General features: G+C 40.2%; 3 protein-coding genes across 7 annotated transcripts in view; all 3 read left to right on the top strand.

The window, feature by feature from the left end:
- The first annotated feature begins 1728 nt into the window (after positions 1-1728).
- On the top strand, positions 1729-11428 carry crtam (cytotoxic and regulatory T cell molecule). Of its 2 annotated transcripts, XM_030438846.1 has the most exons (11): positions 1729-1811; positions 3009-3146; positions 3270-3437; positions 3623-3742; positions 4640-4795; positions 5254-5532; positions 9952-10002; positions 10207-10275; positions 10434-10583; positions 10825-10911; positions 11090-11428. In XM_030438846.1, exons 1-11 carry the CDS (start codon positions 1757-1759, stop codon positions 11248-11250), a joined length of 1434 nt encoding a protein of 477 aa, XP_030294706.1. In that variant the 5' UTR covers positions 1729-1756; the 3' UTR covers positions 11251-11428. The 2 variants fall into 2 exon arrangements, with proteins under 2 accessions (XP_030294706.1, XP_030294707.1); XM_030438847.1 differs by lacking the exon at positions 9952-10002 and having other exon boundaries at positions 11090-11414.
- A 1522-nt stretch (positions 11429-12950) lies between these two features.
- hspa8 (heat shock protein 8) lies at positions 12951-20837 on the top strand. The gene is made up of 9 exons (XM_030438845.1): positions 12951-13105; positions 14058-14268; positions 15985-16190; positions 16273-16425; positions 18133-18688; positions 18779-18981; positions 19172-19370; positions 19445-19677; positions 20406-20837. Exons 2-9 carry the CDS (start codon positions 14064-14066, stop codon positions 20601-20603), a joined length of 1953 nt encoding a protein of 650 aa, XP_030294705.1. The 5' UTR covers positions 12951-13105; positions 14058-14063; the 3' UTR covers positions 20604-20837.
- A 1017-nt stretch (positions 20838-21854) lies between these two features.
- The window catches only part of jhy (junctional cadherin complex regulator), a 29838-nt gene continuing 25044 nt past the window's right edge, over positions 21855-26648 (top strand). For 2 of the 4 annotated variants that reach the window (XM_030439147.1, XM_030439146.1), the window contains exon 1: positions 21855-22477. The gene's annotated coding sequence lies outside the window, so the exon portion shown is untranslated. Of the gene's footprint in view, positions 22478-22502; positions 22566-26648 lie in introns of those variants that run through there. The other 2 variants (XM_030439144.1, XM_030439145.1) reach the window with 2 other exon arrangements.

Genomic DNA, 26648 nt, shown 5'->3' with positions numbered 1-26648 from the left:
GTAAGACATTTCATTGTTAATGTTAACCTGCTGTTCCAGCAGGGGGCAATCCCACTCAGTGATCAGTAAGGTCTATCTGTATGTTAACATGTTCAGTAATTTTAGTCTAAGTCATACCTTAGAAGAATGGTGTATGATTATGAGATATCTGATGACACATTGTGATCAGTTAAACACAATCATTGTAAAAATGTAATGTTGTTTTTAACATTCATGTGGGCCTTAGAGAGCACAAAATCTGCCATTTCTTTCTTTATGATGGCCTTTGCCACCTGACAGTTGACGGCTGTAGTGTAGTGTAATAGAATAGTCTAGTGTTGGGCACAGATCTGATGTCAGTGGAAGGCAGTCATCTTAGTCTGTAGAAACACAATATATCCTGAACTGACACAGTTTGGAGTATGGATCTAGGCAACTAATTAAAAAGTCAGTTTGATATTGTTATCATCCATCAGTAGGAATCCTTGCAAAATTTCTCATGCATTCCATACTCAGTTGATAAAGTGGATTTTCGTGCAGAGCAGGATTGTGCAGCCAGCAGGATATAAGGTATAAAGCATTATTTTACATCATCATACTTGAATGCTCGAATTGCTGAACACAGGACCATCTAGAATAGACAGGCACTCATAACGCCCCCACTGCCTGTGACTGCAGGAAAAAGTTACCATGTTGCAGTATCCAGCCAATCCTACATCTTTGCATCTCTGAGTTGTATGGATTGTGAGACTGACACTCTGAGCTAAGAATTATCAAAGCCATGCCACTGCAGTTTATTAATGCTTTAAATACACATTTTCACTTTAATCATAATTGATTATGTCGACTAATCGTTGCAGCCCTATTTACTAGTAGGGGGAGTCTAATGGCACCATATTTGTGCACCAAATTTCATGACAATCTATTCAATGTTGGATCAATGTGCAGTGTCCATGAAAATAATAATAATAATAATAATAATAATAATAATAATCAAATAAAAAGCAAATGTCACTAAAGACCAGAAATGGCAACCTCATGGTGGCACTAGAGGTGATGTCAACAATTAAAACCTCTGGGCACCATGAAAATCTCTGGACTAAAGTGGTGGATGACAAACAGCATATCATACCATCAGGGTCATATCATACCATAGATGAGATACATTTACATAAATACTTACAATGGTTGTCTGAATTAATACAGTCACTCTGTTTCTCCCTTCGTAGACCTCTCCTGCACAAAGCAGTTTACCTCAGTGACATGGTGGCTTAGTGGTTACAATTACAGCCTTTTTACCCTGAAGTTAAAGAGGAGTTTACTTGTATGTTCTATGGTATGTATTGAAGCATTTTGTTTTAGCTTAATATATTTATAATATAATATTTTTTTATGTATACTTTTTATTGAGCTTTCACTTTTGACTGTATTTCTGTTGTAACTAAACTGTCTGAAGGACAACATGTTGACTTGTGATATCAGCCAAAAAAAATGTTTTGGGCAATTCCTCTCTTTCATTTAACAACTTAAAATGTGCCAGGGGTAGTATGACCACAAAATTCAGTTTCGGAGATAGTTTATATAAGTCCTAACTGTATAAACCTAAACTGAGCCTCGTACTTGTACTATATAGAGATATAGTATCACATGAAAATCCCTTGAATGAAAACTTCTGTGGAAACCACAGGGCTGTGATGTCACGGAACGTCCCTCGGTAGAGTACAAATAGATCAAGTGATGAGGAAACACAGCAGAGTTGAAGTGTGATTGTTAGTGAATGACAGAGATGGAACAGAAGCTGCCGCTTTACATCTTCATGATGATTATACAGGGTGAGTCTTTTACTTTCAATACTTGTTGACAGGCATACTTTGTTATGAAAAGTAGATAATGCTGAAATGAAACGATAAATTAATCTAAACAAATCTAATCATTAAAACCGACAAATGAACCTACTGAAAGTAAAGTCTGATGTCTTCTGGTGAAAAGTAGGGCACAATGCCAAACTTAGGTGCTTCTGACACATCAAATGGTTGCATTTATCTTCAATGAAAAGCATTGTTGCCTGAGCTCATGTTATTTGACACATTAGATTTGTAATTCTATATGTAATTTATATTTAATCATTAGTACCTAATTTGGATTGTCATTTATTTTCCCCATATTTAATATATGTATATGAATGCATGCATATTTATATATGTATACACTCCCCTCTATTAGCTTCAGTGATGCATATATTATATTGCATTTAGTGTTTCCTGTGGAAAGAAATGTTCTTTATATTTCGGACATTAGAAATAAAAAAAATGTCCATTGACCAAAGTTTAAAGAAAACTCAAAAACCTGTTGCCCCACAGTACAACTAATGAATCTAACTGGGTTTTAGTGGCTGGTAATTTGTTCCAGTGTTCAGTTTAAGTATTCTAATATCTTACACAACCCAGGCTTATTAAAAGTCTTGATGACCTCTTATCCTTCAAGCCCACCACCATTTCTGCTGGTGTCAATATGCCCACACAATTGTGTTTTCCAAATAGCTTGTCATTCTCACCATATAGGAAAGAAAAAGCAACCAAATCCCCCATGAACAACCCACACAGCATATATGTATTTGCTCATACACTCGCTGTTACTTTCACTTTCCCTGTGAAAGTACTGACCACATTACTTCCTGTCACATCAGAAATGCATCACATGTGTGATAGGGGGCTGCTTATTTTACACCTACAAAAAACATTTCCTGTCTCACCACCTGCATTCACTCACAGAAACAGTGTTTAACTTCAGACACCTCTGTGTAGGAGGGAGGGAGACAAACCTCAATTGATCAGTACTTGACCTTTTAAGGCCAAAGGCCAAAGATAGTTACTCATCGGTTTGTAAAGGGTATTGGGTATTGGGTAACAGCCTGGTGTTATTTTATGAAAATGTTTTATCAAATATTTAGTGTTTTATCTGTATGGTGTTTAAATGACATTGTGCACCCAGTGTGAAAGAAATTGATGTTCCTATTTATTTGATTGCAGTTTCACTTGCGGTGTGGCAGCATGTGACTGTGACAAAAGGTCAGACAGTCGACTTAAGCTGCCCAATTATTAATGCTCACCAGAGTGTTGAGTGGAAGAACCCTGAAGGATATATTATGTTCTTCAAGCACAATCAAGGTAAAGATGAATTATCTTGGAGTAGCAATGCAAATGATCTAATGTTTGGGCCATAATTGCATACATATCTCACTTTTGAACAAGGATATTAAACTTTTTACTTTATTTTCCTTCACTCCTCAGCTGAAGTGTCCAAAGGTGTAAAGGATCAACGCTACACCATCAAAGACCTGTCCGAGTCAGAATTCATTGTCAGTATATCTGATGTCACCTTCAAAGATGGAGGAAACTACACATGCTCTCACTATGACACCCATATAACAGAGAAGACAGTACAGTTGACAGTGTTAGGTGAGTATTGACTGGGTCACAGATTATATCATTGTTGATAGCACCAAAGAAATGCTGTTGAATATGATTTTGTAAATGTATTGCCAGAGCTATATAACCTTCGCCATGACTTGTCATGACCATTGCATTGTTAGTTGGATGAGCATTTCATAATACTTAAATAACATTTAAACATTATTTCAAAGGTAATCCCATAATGACCAAAGCAAAGCGTGGAGGACGGTTTGACATGAAATGCATTGCTAAGGGAAACCACTTTCCTCCCCAGATCTTCTGGAAATTGGATCACGGGCCTGAAATTCTTGGTAAGCTGGTATTAACTAAATAGCTAAAGCCACATAGTAATGAAGAAGTAAACCAAAGACAGCCATGTAGGCTGACATAACCTGACTAACAAAAATGCGTCACCTGTCCTCTTTGATGAATGTTTGTGGTGCTGTATCTTGTGCATGACTATTCTGAACCAGCAGGGAAAAGTTCTTACTCAAAGAAGGTGGTCTACACGTGGCTCTCTTTGTGAGGAGACATGTTTGTCTTGTAACAGAAGCTGCCACGGCTGCTAGAGAGATGAAACAACCTTTTGATTGATTTTTAATTTTATCATAGATTTGCGCATCTTGTATAATGTATGCTGGTCATTGGGACTGTACTCCACTGATAGCCTTTTTGGTTTGGTGGATGTTATTTCAAGCCCTGATGATAGCCACAAACAATCTCCTTTTGACAATTTGTAGCGATTTAATCACTTTTTATTGGCCATATGTGAGCAGATCATAAAGAAAATTCCATGTCTCTCTTGGTTGCGTGTACAAGTCTGTGGATTAATTTATTAATTGTTAAATGCTGCTGTACTGTGGATTTCTTTGTGGTCTGATTTTCCGCAAGGCAACTCTATGCAAGTCCTTAATTGCCTTGTCTCAGTGCCTCTCGTCACTCCACTAACATGGCAACAGTAGCTAATGTTAGTTTAGATGGAGTCTGCTGATATAGACTAATGAGTGGCATCCATCACAACACAGGAGCTCCGCAGAGCCCATTTAACGATAAAGACAGTACTCTAAACTCTAAAAATATAAATTGTGATTTGATCAGAGTTCTCAGTCATGTCATATTATAACTCTTAGTGTATGTTCTTTGTCTATGGATGGAAGCTGGTACACCTGCTGAGAAATGGTACTAATGACATCTATTCCATTCCACAGCTAATTCCCAAGTCCTGCGGGAAAGTGAAATTTATGTCTCAAAGGCTATGTTAAGTGTTCAGTCTGTGGAAAACAGAATCACTGTGGAATGCCTTGTTCGTCACCCAGCACTGCACTCACAACCTCTGATTGATTTTGTCAAAATTGGAAAAAACTGTGAGTACAATTCATTATCTCTGTCCCTCTTCCACTCACTTTCTCTCAAAGTGGCTTTTGTGGCAGTAACTTAAAACAGAAAATTTTCACCAGCAGAGGAAGTAAATTTAAATGACCCTTCTATTAACCAAAACATGTTTATTTGAATGTACTTCTGCATAAAGGCAGATATTTGAGGAACAGTGATAAAGTGTAGTTGTGTCGTCATGAGACAGGGAAAGCACTGGGAGGGTTTTTTCTCAAGAGTTGCTCCATGATTCACAACACCAAACTGGCCAACTAAATAAAACAAAGCTGTATTATTTGCTCTTTCTGTATGTTGTAAAACATCTGATTTCCTGTATTCTGATTGAAAAACAGTGTGATTTGCAGATTGTTAATTGGTAAGCAGGAATTTTTCCTTATATTTTCGATCATGTTGCTACTTGTTATTAATGTAAGGCCCCTCTCTGTCACAGCAATAAAGGCCAGCCAAACAACCACAACCAGATTAACCACAGCTCAGCCGCAAAGACCAACAGAGGGGGGGAAAACAACAACTAGCTGGTTAGACGGCAGAACAACAGTATACCTCACAACCAGAGATGTGACTGGGTTTCCATCAGAGAGCTCCAAAGAGTTATCAACTGTTCCTTCCAGTCAGCTGTTTTCCTCCAATAAGCCAAGGACCCTTACAACACCCACTGGATTATCTGTGAATCATGTTACATCCACAGGCTCACTTCTCAGCACTAGTGGTGAGTGTTTTCATTTGTATGGGATTTTCATGGGACATGGGTAGGGGTGCAACGGATCAAAAAACTCATGGTTCAGATCGTTTCACGGATCAGAATCACGGATAATTTTTCGGATCAGCAAATAAAAAAAAGAAAAGACGAGACAAGACAAATAAATATAACTTTGTAAATGCCGCGGTGATAAGCGGCTGTTGAGCAGCCTTCGTTTTCACTCCTGTCAGTGAAACACCGGGGTGATGTCGCTTCAAATGCGTGGCCATGCTTGATGTGTTTCCACTGTCATATATGGCTTTCTTGTGCCACAGTGCCTACCGTCACGGTTTTATCCACTAACCTCTTTCCTTCCTCATTATATTTGACAAAGAAGCCAAAATGCTCCAATACAGGGGATTTAAATGACGTGGGGCGTTCAAGCTCCTCCCTTCCTCCGCCAGCCATGACCACACTGCACTTAACAAGTTTGTGGATTAAACATGCGCACTACTTTTTTTTTTCCATAAATCAATCCGCGGATCACGTGTGTGTCGAACCGAAGATACTGATCCGAACGGATCACGGATCAATGATGATCCGTTGCACCACTAGACATGGGCATTAAGGGCGTTTTCACACCTATAGTTCGTTTGCTCTGGTCCGAATGAGGGACAAACTTGTTACAATGTTGCGTATTGCCTCGAGTTTGGTTTGTGTTCACACAGCAGCATTTACAAGTGGACCAAAATGTGTGATGCGCGAGGAAACTGCTCTCTAATTGGTCTAAATTTCGAAAACGAGGCAGCAATTCAGCTGAATTTAGCACCGAGCAGACAGGAAGTCAAGCACTGAAACAACAACAATTTGACATCCGGTTATTTTTCTAAATAAAACACTCCGTGTTTACACCAGCACACAAATCTCAAAAAAGAGACAAACACAAGCTCTTCTTCTGATCCTTTGATCGGGAACACTTCGTGTTGTTGTCTTTATGACACAGACCTATAACTGCGGTCTCGAGTGATCATGTGATTATCGCGGGAACTCCTTGGCCTCGCGACGCCCGCTGCCTACCGTACTGCACCGTGTACGACTCAAAACGCAACCGGGGGTTACCGGACGGCGGAGCAAAACACCTGGGGCCTCATGTATTAATGTTGCGTACACACAAAAACGTGGCGTACGTCATTTTCCACGCCAACGTTCAGATGTATCAAAAGTGAAATGACCGTGGAAATGTGCGGTGCCCCACGTAGCTTCATGGCTGGCGTACGCACGTTTCTACAGCTATTGTTCCTTTGGCGACACTTAGAGGTGATGCTGGGAAACTGTTAATTATGTGAAAACAATTCATCCTCAGTGTAATGTGCACATCAGAGACACATTAATGGACAATTAACACGCACGTGTTTGCAATCATATGGATGGATATAAAAGCATGCGCAAAGTGATGAAAAAATGGCATTAACAATGGCAGCCTTGGTCTTGTTAGAAGACATCGCAAATGGTTATATCAGACGTGAGAGGGTGATTAGAGAACGGGAAGATCTGTAGGCAAATGACATGGCTCATGAGTCGTTTTAGGTTGCCGAGGCCAGTGTTACTGGAGCTGTGCGCAGAGCTGCGGCCGGCCCTAGAACGAAACACAGCCAGGAGCCCGGGGTTGTCTGTGCCCACACAGGTGCTGACCACTCTGGGGTTTCTGGCAACAGGAGCCTTCCAGAGGGAACTGGCCGACCGGTCAGGAGTGTGCCAGTCCACTCTGAGCCGACCCATGCCAGCTGTGTGGGACGGGATCATAAGAATGTCATCCAGTTAATGTTCAAATAATATGTGATGCGCAAATGCAGCTCACCAACATTGTGGCAAGGTGGCCTGGTTCAATGCATGACTCGTTCATTCTTACCAATAGCATGGTTGGTAACAGGCTGGAGGCTGGCACGGTGCGCGATGGGTGGCTTCTCGGTGAGTAAATAATTTATCCGTTTAATTGCGCCCCGAATGTAAACCAGCACAATGCCCATTTGGGCACGTGCATTCAAATATGGGTATTTGTTTTTCCCTGGTGAAAATAGAGCGGCAGAGATATCAAGCCCTTTATTGTCTCCTTGCGTTCAGTATTTGTCAATAAACGCGTGCGTAAAGTTGGAAATGCAACACTGCAGTAGCCACGGCGCACTTCTGCAGTCATTAATATAAGTGTGATCAGTCTTGTCAATCCTTGTAATGAAGTTGTTTTGTCCTTCTGTTTGTTTCCCACTAACGGTAGCAGTTATTATTATTATTATTATTATCATATATTTATTTTTTTTTAAAAGCAATAGTGATTCAATCAAGTGGTGCATGAGCAAAGGAAACTAAATCTATTTCACATGTTGTATGCCTCCTTCAATTGACTCTTGCCCCCCCACAGCGTTCAGTGCCTCACACACACGCTCCCACTCACATTTCTTTTTTTGGGTGTTTATCCCTGACGAGAGGCTACCAAATAATACAGATCTTCTCGACTTTATTTAATAGAGTTTCGAGGTCAGACTCGGTGAAGTTGAGCTTCTTCCCTTTACTCATGGTGTGAATCTGATGATGTAGAGAGGGGAATCCCCGGTGCAGGCCCTATTTAAATGAATTTACATATTTAAATGGGGGCGTGGACAGGGACAAAGGAAAAGTGCTTGGATCCATGCGTACGCACACTTTGATACATCTGATTTTTTTTGTGCATATGACAGTTTCTGGATTCTAGCGTACGCCATGTTTCAGTAAGAAATCCACGTAAGTCTTAGTACATGAGGCCCCTGATCTGGCCGTAACGCAGCGGACACTATCCAGTGGTAATTCGGGGTTAAGCACTGATGCCAGTGGCGGTTCTAGACCAGTTTTAATACGGGGGCCAGGTTGGGGCCGGCTTTTTTGTAAGGGGGCACATACAACCCGGAAAAAAGGATAAATCCCTCATTCAGACAAAACAGTGTTTACAATTTCAGCAATTTTGATAGTAGTAAACTGCCGAGACACTTTATTCCTGCCTTTCCCTTCAGTACAAAATCATTGCAAGAAATCTGTCATAGTATTAGTAATGCAGACTCCCTGTCAGGGGGGCCACAGGGGGTCCAGACTCAGAGTTACGGGGGCACTGGCCCCTGTTGGCCCCCCCCCTAGAACCGCCCCTGCTTCCTGCAGTTGGGTCGGAAAGAGTTTGGATCATGTTCTCACCACAAACGAACTGTACCAGAGTTTGTTTGGAACTCGGTCTCGGTCCGGTTGTTTTGGTCCGCACCCGAATGCGATTGATGTGTTCTCACCTTCCCAAACGAAGTGCACCAAGGGGGTAAACGCTCCAGGGTTCGATTTAACCGAACTAAACAAGGCAGGTGTGAAAACGCCCTAAGTGACAGATATTCCACGTCAGATGGGCGTGTACAGCGATGGGACAACAGCGCAAAAGCTGCCTTTGAACAACAAGTTGTTTTTTTTTTAAAGTTACATGGAAGAATAAATGCCCCATCAGTTTAAACTCTAAATTATAGCATGCCTCAAAGATTCAATGCTCGTAAAACAGATTGCATGTAGTAGCCTAATATCTACATGAATCTTTAATGATATAAGGTAATGAAGAAAGGGATATCTACAACGTTCATACAATTATGGGGATAAATTAACCTTAAATGTGTTCACTCTATGCTATATGCCTTTTTATTGCTTTGTATACTAAATGTATAATATATTGAATAACCTGTCATGCCTTGAATGGAAACTAGGGGTGTGAAAGCTTTCACATTTGCATTTAGATAGGTGTTTCAACACACTAGTTGTGATACCACAAAGTTTGTTTCCTGTGACGGATGTCTCAGAGTATTGTATGAAACTCAGTTATGTGAAAAGTATTCATAAATTCTGGTGATGGAATTGTGAAGGTTGATGTTGGTGAAAAGCATTTCCAATATATGCAGAGAAGGGCATCACTGTGTGACGAAAAGTCCATGAAAAGATGAAAAACACATGTGATATTTGGCAACATACTGGTTGAAAAATATGAGGTCAGAGTAGATTTTGGGGCAAATTGAAATTTTCATTTCATTCCATTTGTTAACATCTCTTGATGCAAGCTATTTTCAAGGACATCTTTTTAAAATGGTGCTTTAAAAAGTAATGAAAACATTGGCCACTCTTAAAGTGGTGGGGACATGTCCCCAGTCTAAATGACACATATGTGTACTTAACATCATTATTTATTTTATATACCAGCTTGGAAAATATTAATATTTGAACCCAGTGGTTTTAAACTTTAAACACAATACAACAATTTGTTTGAAATAAAACATTTTTGTGTGTTTCTACAGAAGTAATCTTCTCTTCTAATCTTTGAAAATTAACCTTTTCCTTTTCCTTTACCTTTTGACTTTTTTTTTCTACTGAGGCTTATTTCTCAAAATGTCTTTTTTTCAGACTCATTAAGGGGGAGGAATGACACAATCAGCAATACAATAAGAACAACAGGTATTAGATCCAGTCTTCTTGTACTGAAAGATTATATGCATAACCATTATTGAGAAATATGACTGGTGCCATCTAGTGGTAATCTTGAACAACTATAATTGAGTTGATCCACAAAAAACAGGGTTGACTTAGGCTGCAGCATCTTATTTTTTTTTTAAGCCTGTGTTAATCATTGTATCTTCCTTCTTCATAATTTCTTTGAAGGTTGGACATCAGTCTCTGAGACAACAGAGGTGATCACATCCTATAACCATACAGAGGGAAACACAACAGGTATATTCACACCATTAACAGTACCCGTGGATGAATGGTAGAGACTAAAATTCTGTTCCTCCTGTGTGAAAATAGATAACTGTATTTTCTTATGCACATGGAATATGTAATAGGCTTTTTAAGGTTTTGCTGAACTAATTTATAGCATGCCTTCCCAGGAAGCTTCAATGGCTCAAAGATGCAGACACGAACCAAAGGAAATTCACCTTTACTGGTCTTACTGGTGACATGCCTGATATTTGGTCTTCTGGTGGTGGTCATTTTTTTTGCCATGAAGTTGAGGAGAGCGCACATCACCTGGAAAAGAGGTAGGCAGATTACAGTCCCATGTTTGTCATATTATATCATCAAACCAGCAACATCAAACTGAAGCTGCAGCTTGAACTTCAGTCAGGGTCATACATTTATGCAAAATCTTTGGGATGGTTTTACTCTGCGTGTCCAGAACTGTCATATACACAGACTTTGTTATTGCAGGTTTGTAGTTATGCAAAAAGCCACAAGTACTTTGAAATTTTAAAAATCATATGGCAGTTTTTATTCTTGCAGAGAATGATGACTCTGATCCATCTGAGGAGAGCAGTAAATCCAAATCAAGCCAGGAAGAGAAGAACTCCCAAGGACAAAGGCGAAGAGGTAGGCAGATGACTCGGTACTCTTTCAAGGCTTCCACTGTAAGGAATACATAAATGTGGAGAAAAACATTTGTGCCCACAGAGACTGTGATCCAACTGCAAGGACTTGAATTGCTCCTGCTCCTATGACTGGCTTTGTGACCTAAAACATTGATCATAAAATTCTGTCTTTTTCACAGGGCTTTTCAACACAGCATTTACACAGTACATTGTTGAAGAACCACCAGTGATGACCTCAGTGATAAACACCACTGTGATGCCAGCAACAGAGGCTGTAAATAAAGAGCAAACCGAGAGACACACTTCAGCCAAATGTGACATAAAGGAGACAGAACTATAAAAAATAATGTATCTATAACGTGGGCGATATCACCAGCACAATGCTCACAGATTAAGATGATCAACTTTTTTTTTCTTTTTACTACACTTGTAACTAAAATGTGTATGTTTACACAGAAAATGTTTTAACATAATGCTTATATCTGCAGTAGGCTATTCAATTGTACTGTATAAATACTGTGTACATTTTGTTTACATTTTTGTATCAATAAATTACATTTTACTAAAATATTATGGCATTCTTTAAATATGGATGAATGATTATGTTTATGGATGCTTTCTCTATATGTTGTGAGTTTCTTGACAAAGCAGCATGTGGCACATCATCTCAAAGTAGACTATCATTTTTTATAGTAAAACGTAATTTCCAAAGGTATCCTACAATGTGTAACACTACAGGTCTTTAGGCTTCAAATATTCTGCTTTTGTTTTACAGAAACAGAAGCCAAATCAAATGCTTTGCATGTGTCACTTAACCACATGACTGGGAACAAAGGCTGTCCCAAGTTCATTATTACTAGTGGTTGAAAAGATACAAATAATTATGAATGTACGTGCATGACAGGTCAGAGCTGTTTTGGCTACATAAGGGGAACCTTCACAATATTAGGCAGGTGGTCATAATGTTATGCCTGAATGTTATGCCATACGTACGTATGTATTGTGTATATATGGATGTATGGATGTATGCAATACACATATTGAAATTACAATACAAAAAAAGGATAACTTTTCCTTAGAATATGTTCAGTGTGCCTTTCAATTTTCAAAACTCCCTTATCGTTAGATTCCATTTGGCCTTTGTTAAACACTGCATGCACTCTACTCACACTTTCTCAATAAACCCTCAAAAATACAGACTTGAAACTTTTCTGACAAAGGTCATTACAGATCAACCAGTCCTGCACAGAATCAATCACCAGCGATCGCCACATAATGCATGCTGGTTAGATTTGTGTCAGACTTGCACTGACATCATGTACATGTGGCCAACAGTAACCTCACGGGATTGAGGCTGTGCAGTTTTTGGGGTCAGGGGCTGCGATTTCTTACACCAACTTCAAAAGCCTGGCTTTCGCCTGATCGAACAGCTGATTGGCTTAGATGTCAGCTACATGACGTTTTATTAAAACTTATTTATTTTTGCTGAATTAAAAAGATTTTGATCTTATTTGTCTGAGTTTGAAGGTTTTGGCTATTCTGTTAACAGAATACATTCAGTGTGTGGAGACTTAATAGCCCACATTCATATTATACATAGCACACAATAAGGCCCAGTTCATCTTGACGAGCTTACTGTAGAACATTCTATGGATGTGTAAAACAATAACTTTATCATAAGGTTACTTGAATCCTTTAGGCTGGAAATAATACTCAGCCACATCATAAAACGGACATATTTAGATTGTAAAGTCTACAACGTCACATTAGTAATGCAATGAATTGTGGGTAGTTAAATATGTGTAATCCCAAGCGGACTACCTGGCTAGGAGTCTGCAGGAAGTCCCCTTGAGGGCTCTTGTGCACTGGATGATTGACCGATGGACAGCCCTCCAGACTCGCGGACTTCCCGCCCGTAAAGTCCGCGAGTCTGCAAGTGCGGTGAAGTGTGGACATTTGGATACAGCCTTGGATTCAGCCAGAGACACAAGATACATGACGTCATTGGTGAACCGTTGAGGAAAGACTCAAAGACTCGACGTCTGATTGGCTGCTTTGCCGGCAATATATAACGTTCCGGCAGCTGGCATTCTTCCTTTCCTTCCTCATACCGGCAAGGGCAAGCCAGCCTCGCTGCTATCCATTCTGACCCAACCCAAACCAACACCTAAAGTCATCGTCGTTTGAACAATTCGGTAAGTTGTTCTTCTATAAGTCGTCAATAATTAATATTTATATATAATTTAGCGAAAAGCCTCACATCCCTCGTGGGTCGCTCAGATGGTGTAAGTAACGTTAACCTTAACATTGTGCCCACTCGCTGTCGGAGTTTGTCAATATGTGGTATATCCTATAGCCTTCGGGTTCTGACTATCTGATTCTGAATAGAACCGATATAGATTAACAGTGTAGGTTAGGTGATTGGTACGACCCAGACACGACATGTTTCAGGGCCTTGCCCACGAGCACAAGCTAGCGTTAGCAACTAAGCAGCGGGTGGGGGTTGGGATCCTGCGCTGTTTAGAATGTTCTCGAACAATCGGTGCGAAGCTAGACGCCATGAGTAGACTTCCGGTTTTTCTTTTCAGAACAAAAGGTTTATCGCACTGCGTCTAAATTATTCGGCTGGCTTTCAGTTGTGTCCAATTTTTCCCGAACTCGAGCTTTGCCGCCGCTATATTTGAGTTTATTGTGTTTATGTGGCTGATAAAGTTAATTTTGCAAAGTTGACGTTCCACATGGCCTGAACAAGCGCCTTGCTTAATGCCTCATCTTTTCCAGATGGATTACCCAGTATGTTAAATTGAAAAGTAGGGGAGCTATGAAACGTTTTAAAGCTTTTTTTTTTTTGGTATCTTTAACTGGGCAAAATCGAATTTAATTTTGTCGTGAAACTCGTTTCACCAGCACAAACTACGATCCGTATTAATAATGCTATTGGCAAAGATTTCCTAGATTGATTCAAAATATACAGTAAGTACAGGGGATTTACTCGTATCATCTTGTAATTTAGTTATTAAATGCTATTGTGTATGCTTCTGCCATCCTTTTTTCTTTTTAAGTGTTAAATTTGTATGTTAGTGGCAGGACCTCCATCTGAATCCATGATAATAATTCTTTTTTTTTCATTAAAAAATAAATCTTTAGGGAAATATGTCGAAGGGACCAGCAGTTGGTATTGACCTTGGGACCACATACTCCTGTGTTGGTGTGTTCCAGCATGGCAAAGTTGAAATCATTGCCAATGACCAGGGCAACAGGACCACGCCCAGCTATGTGGCCTTCACAGATAGTGAGCGGCTGATTGGTGATGCAGCCAAGAATCAGGTTGCCATGAACCCAACCAACACAGTTTTTGGTAAGAAATTAAGTTTGTTTAAATGGTGTCATTCTTGCCACACTTGTTAAAAATTGAAGAGGGAAAAGAAAACCCAAACTGTCTCGTATAAAATTTTATGAACATTGAGGCAAGTATGTTATAAGACCTTAAATTGTCCTAAGAGATGACATCAGGCACTTCCTCACTGTGATGCTTATTCCTGCAACTTGAAGTTTCCATCAATGTTTTAAGGAAAATATGGCTAAATCCTACCTTGATAGCTGAAACACCTTTCACATATGAAGTCTGAATAATATCCAGAGAATCAAATCAGGATATTGACCACATTTCACACATGCAGCACACAACAGGAGAGATGTATTCACACATGCTGGGAATAATCTGCGTTTTAAGTGAGGGGTTGGTGCCCAAGGATGCAGGTTTGCTGTAATATTGGTGGCAACGGAGGACGTCACTGATATTGTAATGCAAAGCATTCCCTGCTGGCAGGATTCTACATATCTGCTCCACTGAAGGTTTATTTATTTTTTTTAAAAGGGCATTGACAATCAAGAAGGCTTTAACAGACTTCATAGTGCAATTGCCAACAAGTCCTGTAATCACAAAAAGACATTCTCCACTCAAATTTGTCAGCTGAATGGAATTATTGAATCCTGGACACTGTCGGGTACTATTACCTCTTCAAACAATGATCTGTACATTTGTATTTACATCTGTGCTTATACAAAAACAATATTATCCACACCCATAAGAGCTCAGTGTCAACCGCCTTACTCCTATTTAAGGGAGCCAAACGCATGCCTACACCTGTCTGTAACAGAAACCAGCTGTTGGTAAATTTTAGGGCTGCCCGATGAATTGAATTTTCATCGTCATCACGATATGACCATGTGCGATAAACACATTGCAAAAAACTGCCAGACAAGCGATGAATAAGAAAAATCATTTTGTTTACATGCGCCATGCATGCCAACATTTAGCCTATCAGATGGAGCCCCGGATACAGAGGCCAATCAGATGAAGCTGCAGCTAGCCCTTAGCTACCCTGACAAAATTAATCGGCATGGTTATGATGGCTGAGGGAGGACAGAAAAGTGATGATGTGGTCGACGAAGACCTTGTGGTGAAAAGAAACAGCACTTCTGCTATATGAACTTATTTTGGATTTAGGAGAGACAACGTGTTACAGGTACTGTGTAAAACATGCCGAGCAGTTGTTGCAACCTCTCGAGGAAAAGCAACCAACCTCCATCACCACCTGCAATACAACCATATTTTTTAAGGGAGGCAGGAATAGAGAAAAATATGTAATCGTGCCAAGGACAATTTATTACTCACTTGATATTGGTAAGGACATGTCCGTAGAATCTGATGTCCATATAGTAAGCAATATACAGGCAAGCAAAATATGAACCACCATAAATGAAGATCTTACAGTAGAGGGAAAGCTGTTGCGCTTTTGGTCTGGTCCAGCAGCGGCGTTAATGGTGGCACAAGGGACCAGCAAAGAAGTTTACATATTGTCGATTTGCATGCTCGCTGTGAATCACTCCAGACAATTGCCTGCTCTAATAACACATGTTGACCACGTGGACGTAGCCAGCAGGGGAAAGGCTGTGAGAAATCAGTTGGAGTGCATGGGTGAAAGGGTCCTGAGTGTGCTCCTATTGATGGAAAGCCCATATTAAGCGCCTATTTTCCTATGGTTTTTAAAACATGACTTGTCATTTGCAGATGCCAAGAGACTGATTGGCCGCCGGTTTGACGATGCAGTTGTACAGTCAGATATGAAGCACTGGCCATTTAATGTCATCAATGACAACACCCGCCCCAAGGTTCAAGTTGAGTACAAGGGTGAGTCAAAGTCCTTCTACCCAGAGGAGGTCTCATCTATGGTGCTGACAAAGATGAAGGAGATTGCTGAAGCCTACCTCGGAAAAGTAAGTAATTTGGCATGGCTCTCGATAAAATTTTACATTTTGGCATAAATTGCTCCAACCTTTCCCTTATTTCCTTTTTAAGACGGTCAACAATGCTGTAATTACGGTACCCGCCTACTTCAACGACTCCCAGCGCCAGGCCACTAAGGATGCTGGCACAATCTCTGGCCTCAATGTTCTGCGCATCATCAACGAGCCAACTGCTGCTGCCATTGCTTATGGATTGGACAAAAAGGTGAATGGCACAATGACGTGACGTGCAATTTTGATGTCCAAAGCACATTTATGGAGTAAAAATAAAAAACACATTAATTCAATCTATTAATCTGTTCATCTAATAATAGGAACATGCATTGAGGGTTTTGCAAAGTTTAAGAGTTATTAGACACAATGGTCACAAAATGTAATTCCGGGTAACTGTCCAGACCTCATGGTGAAATTCAAAAAAGCTACAAAATTGTTGAAAAAGTGAATTAAAAAATCTCTGCCCCAGGCATTATTGTATGAGTGTTGCCTTTTGATATATGAAAATGTTACAAAAAATGACATCTAGTGGATTGTTATGCTTTTGAGCAGCTTGTCCCAAAACTGGTATGTCAGCCAATGTCATCCGGGATAACAAGCAATCTGGAGCGAAATTTATGGGGCACACATTATCAGACAGTAAGTTAGGCCATCAGGAAGACCCGAAAGGACCCCCAAACAATGGTGAAAGGTTGATAGTCTGTCTTAAAATGTGCTTTATTTACCTTTTTCAGTCACTGGTACCCTATGTAGTAAAATCCTGTGTCATATGGGATAACGCTAAAAAACATGTTGTTTTTTATGTGAATGTTTTATGTGAATTTATATACTTTAATGTTGAGGGTCAAGTTTGCAGATTTCTATAGGTGGCCAAAACAACTACCTGAGTTTCAAACTGAGTTTTGTCAGGACTGGATTACGATTTTGTCATATAGGAAAGGAAAACAGTTATTTTCTGTTGACCCACAGTGTCATCGGTTATACAGGATGACACATATTTGACAGTAGTATTGTTTTCTGCTTTTATTTGTATAATTTCCATTATATAAATTCCTATTGTGATAACACCTTATTATGCACATTTCAATTTATTGCTGGCATATTATATTTTAATAATGGTATTTTTAAGCACTTTTTAGTATTTGAACACTTTAAATTGCTTAAAGTTTTTAAAATGTTATGTGTCCCTGAGTCGACTGTCCCCCTGTTACTCTGATGTAAACATGGATTATTGATGAACATCAGTAATATTTAGGTTGTATAAAGGTGACATTTCAAGTGGAAACATTAGGTGTCATACCGAGTAACGATTTCAGTCAGGCGGGATAACGCTAATTGAAATGCCTTAAAATGCATCATTTCCTTTTATGGAGTTGAGAAAAAACAATAGTATGATGCCAAGTACTGTAAAGGATTTTCAGACATTTTGCAGATTGAATCACTTTGCTATAGACATGACCCTACTTGTTCAAGTTCTCACCTACATTTTAATGCTGCAAACACATTATATTGAAAAAAAGGAATTATCCGAGTTTCATTTTCTGAGCTTTAAATATTGGTACATATATGTACATATTTATGAAGCATTATTGACTTTAAAAGTTCTAATATAATAATATTTAGAAAATTCATTAACATTATCTAGTAGGACATGTTTGACTGGTGTCATCAAATAATTCTAAATTAAAACACATAGAATACATTTTTTGAAAATGAGATTTTAAAAATGAGTAAATAGCATCCTCATAAAAGGTAAAAACTACATTGATCTGCAGTTTTAACCTATTTACGTTTTTGGTCAACTTGAAACCTTATTCGTCACTGAGCCAAATATAACTTGAAACAATTCCGGTTATATTTGACATCCAATGTAAATAACCAAATTGAGCAGCTTTGAAAATGTAAATTCTATTTCTAGGTTGGGTCTGAAAGGAACGTTCTTATCTTTGATCTTGGTGGAGGCACCTTTGACGTGTCAATTTTGACCATTGAGGATGGCATCTTTGAGGTAAAGTCCACTGCCGGAGATACCCATCTTGGTGGGGAAGATTTCGACAACCGCATGGTCAACCACTTCATCGCAGAGTTCAAGCGCAAGTACAAGAAGGACATCAGCGACAACAAGAGAGCTGTGCGTCGTCTGCGCACCGCCTGTGAAAGGGCAAAGCGCACCCTGTCTTCCAGCACCCAGGCCAGCATTGAAATTGACTCTCTGTATGAGGGAGTTGACTTCTACACCTCAATCACCAGGGCTCGCTTTGAAGAGCTTAATGCTGACCTCTTCCGTGGCACCTTGGACCCCGTCGAGAAGTCACTCCGTGACGCTAAGATGGATAAGGGGCAGATTCATGACATCGTGTTGGTTGGTGGCTCCACCAGAATCCCCAAGATCCAGAAGCTGCTCCAGGATTTCTTCAATGGAAAGGAGCTTAACAAGAGCATCAATCCAGATGAAGCTGTGGCTTACGGTGCTGGTAAGTGTCTTCAGCTAGATGATGCACACATTGTAATCCCTTCATTGTATGACCTAAACCTGAGTTTCAAGTCATGACTTGTTTTTACAGCTGTCCAGGCTGCCATCCTGTCTGGTGACAAGTCTGAGAATGTGCAGGACTTGCTGCTTCTGGATGTCACCCCTCTGTCCCTGGGTATTGAGACTGCTGGAGGTGTCATGACTGTCCTTATCAAACGTAACACCACCATTCCTACCAAGCAGACCCAGACCTTCACCACCTACTCCGACAACCAGCCTGGTGTGCTCATCCAGGTAAGCACAGCATCATGCTAATATCTGTCTGTTTTGCAGTGATGTTTATTCCTGCCATTCGTAGTTTCCACCAGAGGTTGCAAGACCAAAGATGGCCACAACCCTTCCTTGGATGTCTGAGTGAAATAAAGTTGAAAGAACTGTGGATACATTGTGTCAATCTTCTGCTAACCCTGCATACTTCCAACAGGTCTATGAAGGAGAGCGTGCTATGACCAGAGATAACAACCTGCTGGGCAAGTTTGAGCTGACAGGCATCCCTCCTGCTCCTCGTGGTGTTCCCCAGATCGAGGTGACATTTGACATTGATGCCAATGGCATTATGAATGTCTCTGCTGTAGACAAGAGCACTGGCAAGGAGAACAAGATCACAATCACCAATGACAAGGGTGAGTATTTTTTGTTGAATACGAGCAGTATCTCGGATGTACTTTCAGTTTCTGACGTTACAATTTGCTGCTAGGTCGTCTCAGTAAGGAGGACATTGAACGCATGGTTCAGGAAGCTGAGAAGTACAAGGCTGAAGACGATGTCCAGCGAGACAAGGTGTCTGCTAAGAATGGCCTGGAGTCGTATGCATTCAACATGAAGTCCACTGTGGAGGATGAAAAACTTGCTGGCAAAATCAGTGATGACGACAAGCAGAAGATTTTGGACAAATGCAATGAGGTCATAAGCTGGCTGGACAAGAACCAGGTAATTCAGCTAATTTTTTTTTTTTACATTAATCTGCCTGTAAATGTGTATATATTTGTTGGGGGTGTCAAAGTCAAATATCGATCAAAATGACGTCAACAAGGATTTAGCCACATCATGCAGCTGTGCCAAGACGAAAGAAAACAGCCAATTAAGACACCCTGGCAACCGCTGATATGGGAGACTCAGCAACTTAACTTGAACCCCCTCCTGCATCTCTGAAATCACTAGTGTGGAAATATTTTGAGTTTCCAGTGAGTTGTTAACAAAGTTCTTTGTCAAACAGGAGAACCAGTTTGAAAGCTATGCGTGTGTCGCATATGCGTCAGCATGCAACATGACAAATATGGCCAACACCCCCGCAGGCATCATAAAGTAGACTGAAATGATGTGTGATGTGAAGGAAAAAGTTATTGGAGGACTTAACAGTGCAGATTTAGTTGCCTTTACGACAGATTGCTGGACCTCCCGAGCAACACCAAGCTACAACGCCATCACAGCACACTAAATAATTGGGAAATGTGTAAATCCAGTCCTTTAAACTCACATCACCTATGAAGCTCACAGAATTAACATTTTGCAGAATTCTTGAGGGAAGTAGTACACACTGCAGTTAAAACAAAGGGTCAGTAGGTGGCAGGTGTCCTCCATGACTTTTTGTTTACACTTGACTGATGAAACACGTGACATTTTATGTTCATTTGCCCCCCCCCCCCCCCCCCCCCAAGACTGCCGAGAGGGATGAGTATGAGCATCAACAGAAGGAGCTGGAGAAGGTGTGCAACCCCATCATCACTAAGTTGTACCAGAGTGCTGGTGGCATGCCTGGTGGTATGCCAGAGGGCATGGCTGGTAGCTTCCCTGGAGCCGGTGGTGCAGCCCCTGGTGGTGGATCATCTGGACCAACCATCGAGGAGGTTGACTAAACTTTCAATCACTTCAACTGCCACTCCAGTCCTGAAAGATATTTTTTGAGAAAGTAACCCTCTTGTAGCACAAGCTAAAGAGTGAAATTGAAAATAAAAATGAGGTTCAGGGATCATATTTATTGCATTGTTTGAAACCTGGGAACAACTTGTTGAGCTTTTAGTTCACATGTCTGGTAATGTGTTTGTATACAGAGATCGCTGCATTGACAATAAAAATATCTTGCAACCCTCTGTCAGTCTTTTTGTTTGGTGCATTAGCAGAGGCCTTCAACTTGAAGCTGATTCATTCAGTAGGTTTTTTTTTTTGTGTTAAGGGGTATATTAAGCTAACACACAACTACTAGTGACTCGTGGTAAAATATGACAGCCATTTATTTTTACTGCCATTTCTTCACTGTACAGATTGCGCAATGTGAAACTGCACAAGCTTGATTGACAGGCAGGGTATTTAAATAGTTCTTTTGGTACATGTTTTAAAGGGAATACTGTGTGCATTTTAAAAATAAATAAAAAACTACATGTACCATCTGACTATATTCTCTGTACCGTCATTGTTGTAGTCTTTGGTTACATTTTTAATCATGAGCTAATGAACCCGTAAACGGTGCTTTGAATTGAAACGATAAAGGCACAAATATGGCAATTAGGCCTTGTATGAAACTTTTCTATTTCATTTTACTGCAAAGCAGTGACACAGATGGTTCTTCTAGGAGCTAAGGACAAACCAAGGCTAAAAAGCCGTGGGCGCACCGGATGACAGCATTTTTTTTTTTATCCACTAACATTACTTTTATGAAAGACTTGCTAAATGTATTAACATGCAGATCTTAAGCGGTACGTTACTCGTTACAACAAAGTAATCAAAGTCCTGTAACGGATCACTTTGTCACAAGTTACAACACTGGTGCCGGCATAATGAATTCTTGGTGAAAGTGACTAATATTTTTGCTTTACGGAACTACTAGTACTTCAATGAGGCAGATCGCATGCAACGAATGTGGTGACACTTTATGAACGACTGTCGAGCCAGTTCTACGTTTTTATAGCCATTAAGCAAGAGCGTCTAACTAAAAGACATTATTGCACGGCTCTTCTTAATGCTGTAGAATGCTCCATTCACTTGAATGAGCCTTCCCAACGTTCGGCGGTCAATTATTTTCGTATAATTGACCGCCGCTAAGCATATTTGACCGTCGTCAAGGAAAGTGGCCCGTTTGCCTCTGATTCACGTATTTCGTAGCACTCCGCGCACTTGAATCTTTGCTCCGCAAGTAGTCCGGTGATTTATCACCCCAGCGTCTTCGGTCGATAAACGAGGTCAGCTGATCTGTAGTCTACTTCGTATCGGTAAAAACGTACTTCTAGGCCACTATGGATGAGTTTCATATTAGCTTTAATATTTTTGGAAAATACGGTTACTTCAACTCTTGGCGAAAGGCTGAGTTATCGTCACTGCTCAAGGAAAGCAGCGAAGAGGGAGAAGCGAAACGGCGTTGGTTTGGCGAACTATATTTCTCTGCTGAAAAACACTGAACAGTAACAAATTGTAAAAAGAAGGTTTTTTTCGTGTTGGCAAGTAACCGTGTAATAAGCGGGTTATTAAAAGACACATAAATCATTATCGGGAAAATAAGTCCCTTCAGGACGAATCAGACCCCGACGCGAACTTATTTTTCCGATAATGACCGCCGTTCTATACATTATCCCTTACTTAGTTAGACGTTCTTGCTGAGTCAAAATGTCAGCTGATAAATTACTCTACGTGACCCCAGTTGATTGAATCGGATCTTTTATGAAAAGGACTTAAAGGCAGCATGTGTGCGTCGGCGTTTCCATGGTTGCATGGCCGTGGAGCGCTGAGTGGAAACCCGGTGAGTTTATTTACCTTACTTGCTGAACGTTCATTTACCACGAAACAATGAATTCCTGTTTTAATTGTTACTGTAAGAAATGCAGCAGGTATGTTTTACATCATTAAACTTCGGTTTCTCTGTGTTTTCCCTCTCTTTCCTCATGAGGCAAAATATATGGCTAAGCTTTGATGCAGTCGTTTAGCGATAGACTTAGAATAAAAGCCATCTGTCACGCTACCGTTAAGCGACAACGCGACTTATTTAAACTCTAGATAGATATATCGATAGATAGTGTATTTATCCCAAGGGAAATTTAGAAACGGTATCAGAGAACAATTGCGGGTTTCTTCTTTGGTTTGAGAGCTTCTCAGGATTATTTCTCGTGTCATTTCAGTGGCGTACCCAGGAGTGCCCTCTGCAGACATTTTGACTTTTGTAACGGAGGTGTAGGCTAATCAGTAATAATAATGGCTGCAATCTATTTAGGCGTGTATCGCACTGTCAGCGCCTAGTTGTACACCTATATTTAACCGAACCATAATTGTTACTGGCCCCACTCCTGTTAATGTTTGCACACATTCACTGATTGTTCTACCAGTGTTTCAAGCAAGCGTTTGGGTTAACCAAAGCAGAGACTCCTAATGTAATGAAAAAGCGACTTTTTTAGGGAAACAATTTGACACGTCATTGCAGGAAAAAACACGGGTATCAGTGATAAAATGAATGAAGGTCGAATGGAATACTTGAAATAGAATGAAGCCATCATTAATATTAATCACAAAACCTGTGACTTTGGTGTCTTCAGCGAAAAAGGCATAAGAAAGTATAGCAGATTTGCCTGCTGGAATGTGAGGTTTTGATGTCTCAGACCTTACAACTGGACTTTACCCAGAAGAAAATGTGTAGTCATGAGATAAATGTATTAATGCTCAGAATACTTAACCCTCTGGCCTTGTTCGTTTTTACTACCCTCTCAGCTTGTTCGTGGCCAAAAATGGCCACCAACAGATTGAGTCCGTAATTTTTGGGATTTTGTATGTTTTTGATGCTTTTACTGCATAAAATGTTTAATTAACATAAAAAAATTAATTCATTTTAAATTTTTTAACCCCTCAAATGCCAATTTGTTTGCACAATGCGCTTGTTGGAAAACTACCACAAAAATGATCACTGCCTATCTTCTCAGTGCTACCGGTTTATCTTGTATTATCAATAACACAGTCTGAGATATGTAACTGATTAACACCAACATTGATTATTATGCATTGTTATTTTTGTGCAGGGAAGGCAAAGTAGAAAAAACTCCCTCTCAGCTTGTTCGTGGCCAAAAGTGTCCACCTCCTGTTTACATTTTCAAAATGCTATAAAACTAATATATATATTGAAAAAATTCCAATTTTTTTTCCCAGTTTTTAAAATTTGCATCAGTCTTTGTCATGAAAACTAAAATTTCATTCAAATTCAGAATTTTAACCCTTTAAATGCCTATTAGACAACATAATGCTGATGATTTGTAAGGGAGAATAGCATTAAATCAGCATGTTTTTACAAAATAATACATGCTACCTATATTATTCTTTAACCATCATTGCAGCTTAATGTGTGTCAATAATAAGCAGTATCAATGATTTTTATGCTTCATTAGTTTTTTGTGCAGTGGCAGAAAAACATAAAAACTCCCTCTCAGCTTGTTCGTGGCCAAAAGTGTCCACCTCATGTTTACATTTCTAAAATGCTATAAAAATAATACATATATAAAAATAATTCCACTTTTTTTTTCAGTTTTTTAAATTTGCATCAGTCCTGGTCATGAAAACTAAAATTTTATTCAAACTCTGAATTTTAACCCTTTAAATGCCTATTAGATAACATAATGCTGATGATTTATGAGGGAGAATAGCATTAAATCAGCATGTTTTTACAAAATAATACATGCTACTTATATTATTCTTTAACCATCATTGCAGCTTAATGTGTGTCAATAATAAGCAGTATCAATGATTTTTATGCTTCATTAGTTTTTTGTGCAGTGACAGAAAAACATAAAAACTCCCTCTCAGCTTGTTCGTGGCCAAAAGTGTCCACCTCATGTTTACATTTCTAAAATGCTATAAAACTAATACATATATAAAAATAATTCCACTTTTTTTCCCCAGTTTTTTAAATTTGCATCAGTCCTGGTCATGAAAACTAAAATTTCATATAAATTCTGAATTTTAACCCTTTAAATGTCTATTAGATAACATAATGCTGATGATTTATAAGAGAGAATAGCATTAAATCACCATGTTTTTACAAAATAATACATGCTACGTGAATTATTCTTTAACCATCATTGCAGCTAAATGGTTGTCAATAATAAGCAGTATCAATGATTTTTATGCTTCATTAGTTGTTTGTGCAGTGGCAGAAAAAACATAAAAACTCCCTCTTAGCTTATGCATGGCCAAAAGTGTCCACCTCCTGTTTGCTTACAAAATGCTATATACAAACACTATATACTGAAAATATTTGCTCCTTTTTTCAAATTTGACATCAGTCCTGATCATGAAATCCAAAATTTTAATCAATTCCAGAATTAACTGGGTCGTTTTCCCATGTAAATCTCCATGCTCCAGGCACAGGAGGTTGCCACATCACAGGTGAACCAGATTTTAATGCCATACTGTGCAGGCTTGCAGGAATATATTTTAGATGTCAGTGGTGTGCATGGGGGGGTGGGCAGTGGCCTAATTGTTGGAAAATGCACACTAAAGTGCCCTATGGGTGCCAAAATGCTTGCTAAAGTGCCCTCTTGGGAGCCAAAACGCGCGCTGAAGCACCATCTTGGGAGCCAAAACGCACGCTGAAGCACCCTCTTGGGAGCCAGAAAGTGCGTTAAAGTGCCCTCTTGATTGGCAAAACACAACAAACTGCCCCCTTGGCTGGTTAAAACATGATAAACTGCCCTCTTGGGTGACAAAATCAGGCACTAAAGTGCCCTCCTCGGAGCCAAAACGCGCGCTACTGTGCCCTCTTCAGTCGCAAGAACTTGCTGTATGTGCCCTTTTTTTGCCTTTCGCCCCTGCCTTTCAAAAGGTCTGTGCACGCCACTGGTCGAAGTCCCCAAGACCTATGAATGCAACATGCTGCTCGTCAACACACACACATCAACCCCTGGATTAAATAAGAGGGGGAGGCAAGCAACCCACTTTTCCCACAGGATGCGAAATGCAGCGAGTTTATCATTCCTGAAGCGTCCTGGGTGGGAGAGCCTGTCATCAAAGCAGATGTTAGCGCTGATCTGAGTGAAGCTGTAGAGGGGCATCGTGGCACAAAACGTGGCCCGTCCTGTCTTGGCATCCCACATGCCACGTGTTGCTTCATGTCTTGAGCGGTAGACGCCAGCCAGAATCAGAATCCCAATGTAGACTCTCATCTCCACTTCATCCACATTCTTCCAATCCTCACACCTTCGCCTCCCATGCAGGTTTGTGTTGGTGCACAGCAGCTGAATGATCTCCTCTGTAATAAAATGGTCAAAGGCAGACCTCAGGTTGCTGATATGGGCAACTGCATACAGGGTGGGCCCTGGGGTGAAACCAGTGGATACTGGATTGTGGTGCAGGGTCTCTTCAGCAGTGGGAAACCACATTATTTTCCCATGACGAGACATCCACTCACCCGCCAGCCCCTCTGTCTCTGCCATCAGCTGATCGGCCTCCATCGCTGTGTCTGTACTGTCCTCTTCCCCTGAGGAAGAGGAACCAGGCACTGGCTGGAAGTCGTCATCAGTGGTGTTGCTGTCATCCTCTGAGGAAGGTGTCCCATCATCTTCAGGAGAGGACGTGTCCTCATCTTGGGTAGAAGATTTCTCCTCCTCAACCGCAGAGGATTTCTCTCCATCTTTACTCTCTGAGCCCATCACATACTCAAGTGCTTCAGTCAGGGCATATGACCTTCTCACCATCCTACAGATAAAGAAGGATTTGGGAGCTGATAGGCTCACTTATAGCATTAGTACCTGCACCTGCAAAAACTCCAGGACAGATTTATAAACAGTGTCAGACTTTGTTTTTGTTTCCCCAGAAGCCAGAGGTCAAGATGACCTGTGATCCTTTTTTTTGGAGAGCAGCTATTTGAGAATGTAAAGGCTATTGTGTAGTTGTGTGTGGCATTTTTTTATGAAAAGATCAAAGTTACAGGTGTT

Source organism: Sparus aurata, chromosome 13 (genome assembly GCF_900880675.1).
Source record: "Sparus aurata chromosome 13, fSpaAur1.1, whole genome shotgun sequence".
Taxonomy (NCBI): domain Eukaryota; kingdom Metazoa; phylum Chordata; class Actinopteri; order Spariformes; family Sparidae; genus Sparus; species Sparus aurata.
This window is presented reverse-complemented; position numbering and strand designations above follow the sequence as displayed.

What these genes read in the sequence shown, in the direction of transcription:
- crtam (XM_030438846.1), top strand. Translation starts at nt 1,757, where the DNA reads ATGACAGAGATGGAACAGAAGCTGCCGCTTTACATCTTCATGATGATT. An exon ending in GTTCTTCAAGCACAATCAAG is followed by an intron (nt 3,147 to 3,269) that starts GTAAAGATGAAT and finishes TTCACTCCTCAG; the next exon opens with CTGAAGTGTCCAAAGGTGTA. An exon ending in CAATACAATAAGAACAACAG is followed by an intron (nt 10,003 to 10,206) that starts GTATTAGATCCA and finishes ATTTCTTTGAAG; the next exon opens with GTTGGACATCAGTCTCTGAG.
- hspa8 (XM_030438845.1), top strand. Translation starts at nt 14,064, where the DNA reads ATGTCGAAGGGACCAGCAGTTGGTATTGACCTTGGGACCACATACTCC. An exon ending in CTTATGGATTGGACAAAAAG is followed by an intron (nt 16,426 to 18,132) that starts GTGAATGGCACA and finishes TTCTATTTCTAG; the next exon opens with GTTGGGTCTGAAAGGAACGT. An exon ending in CACAATCACCAATGACAAGG is followed by an intron (nt 19,371 to 19,444) that starts GTGAGTATTTTT and finishes ATTTGCTGCTAG; the next exon opens with GTCGTCTCAGTAAGGAGGAC.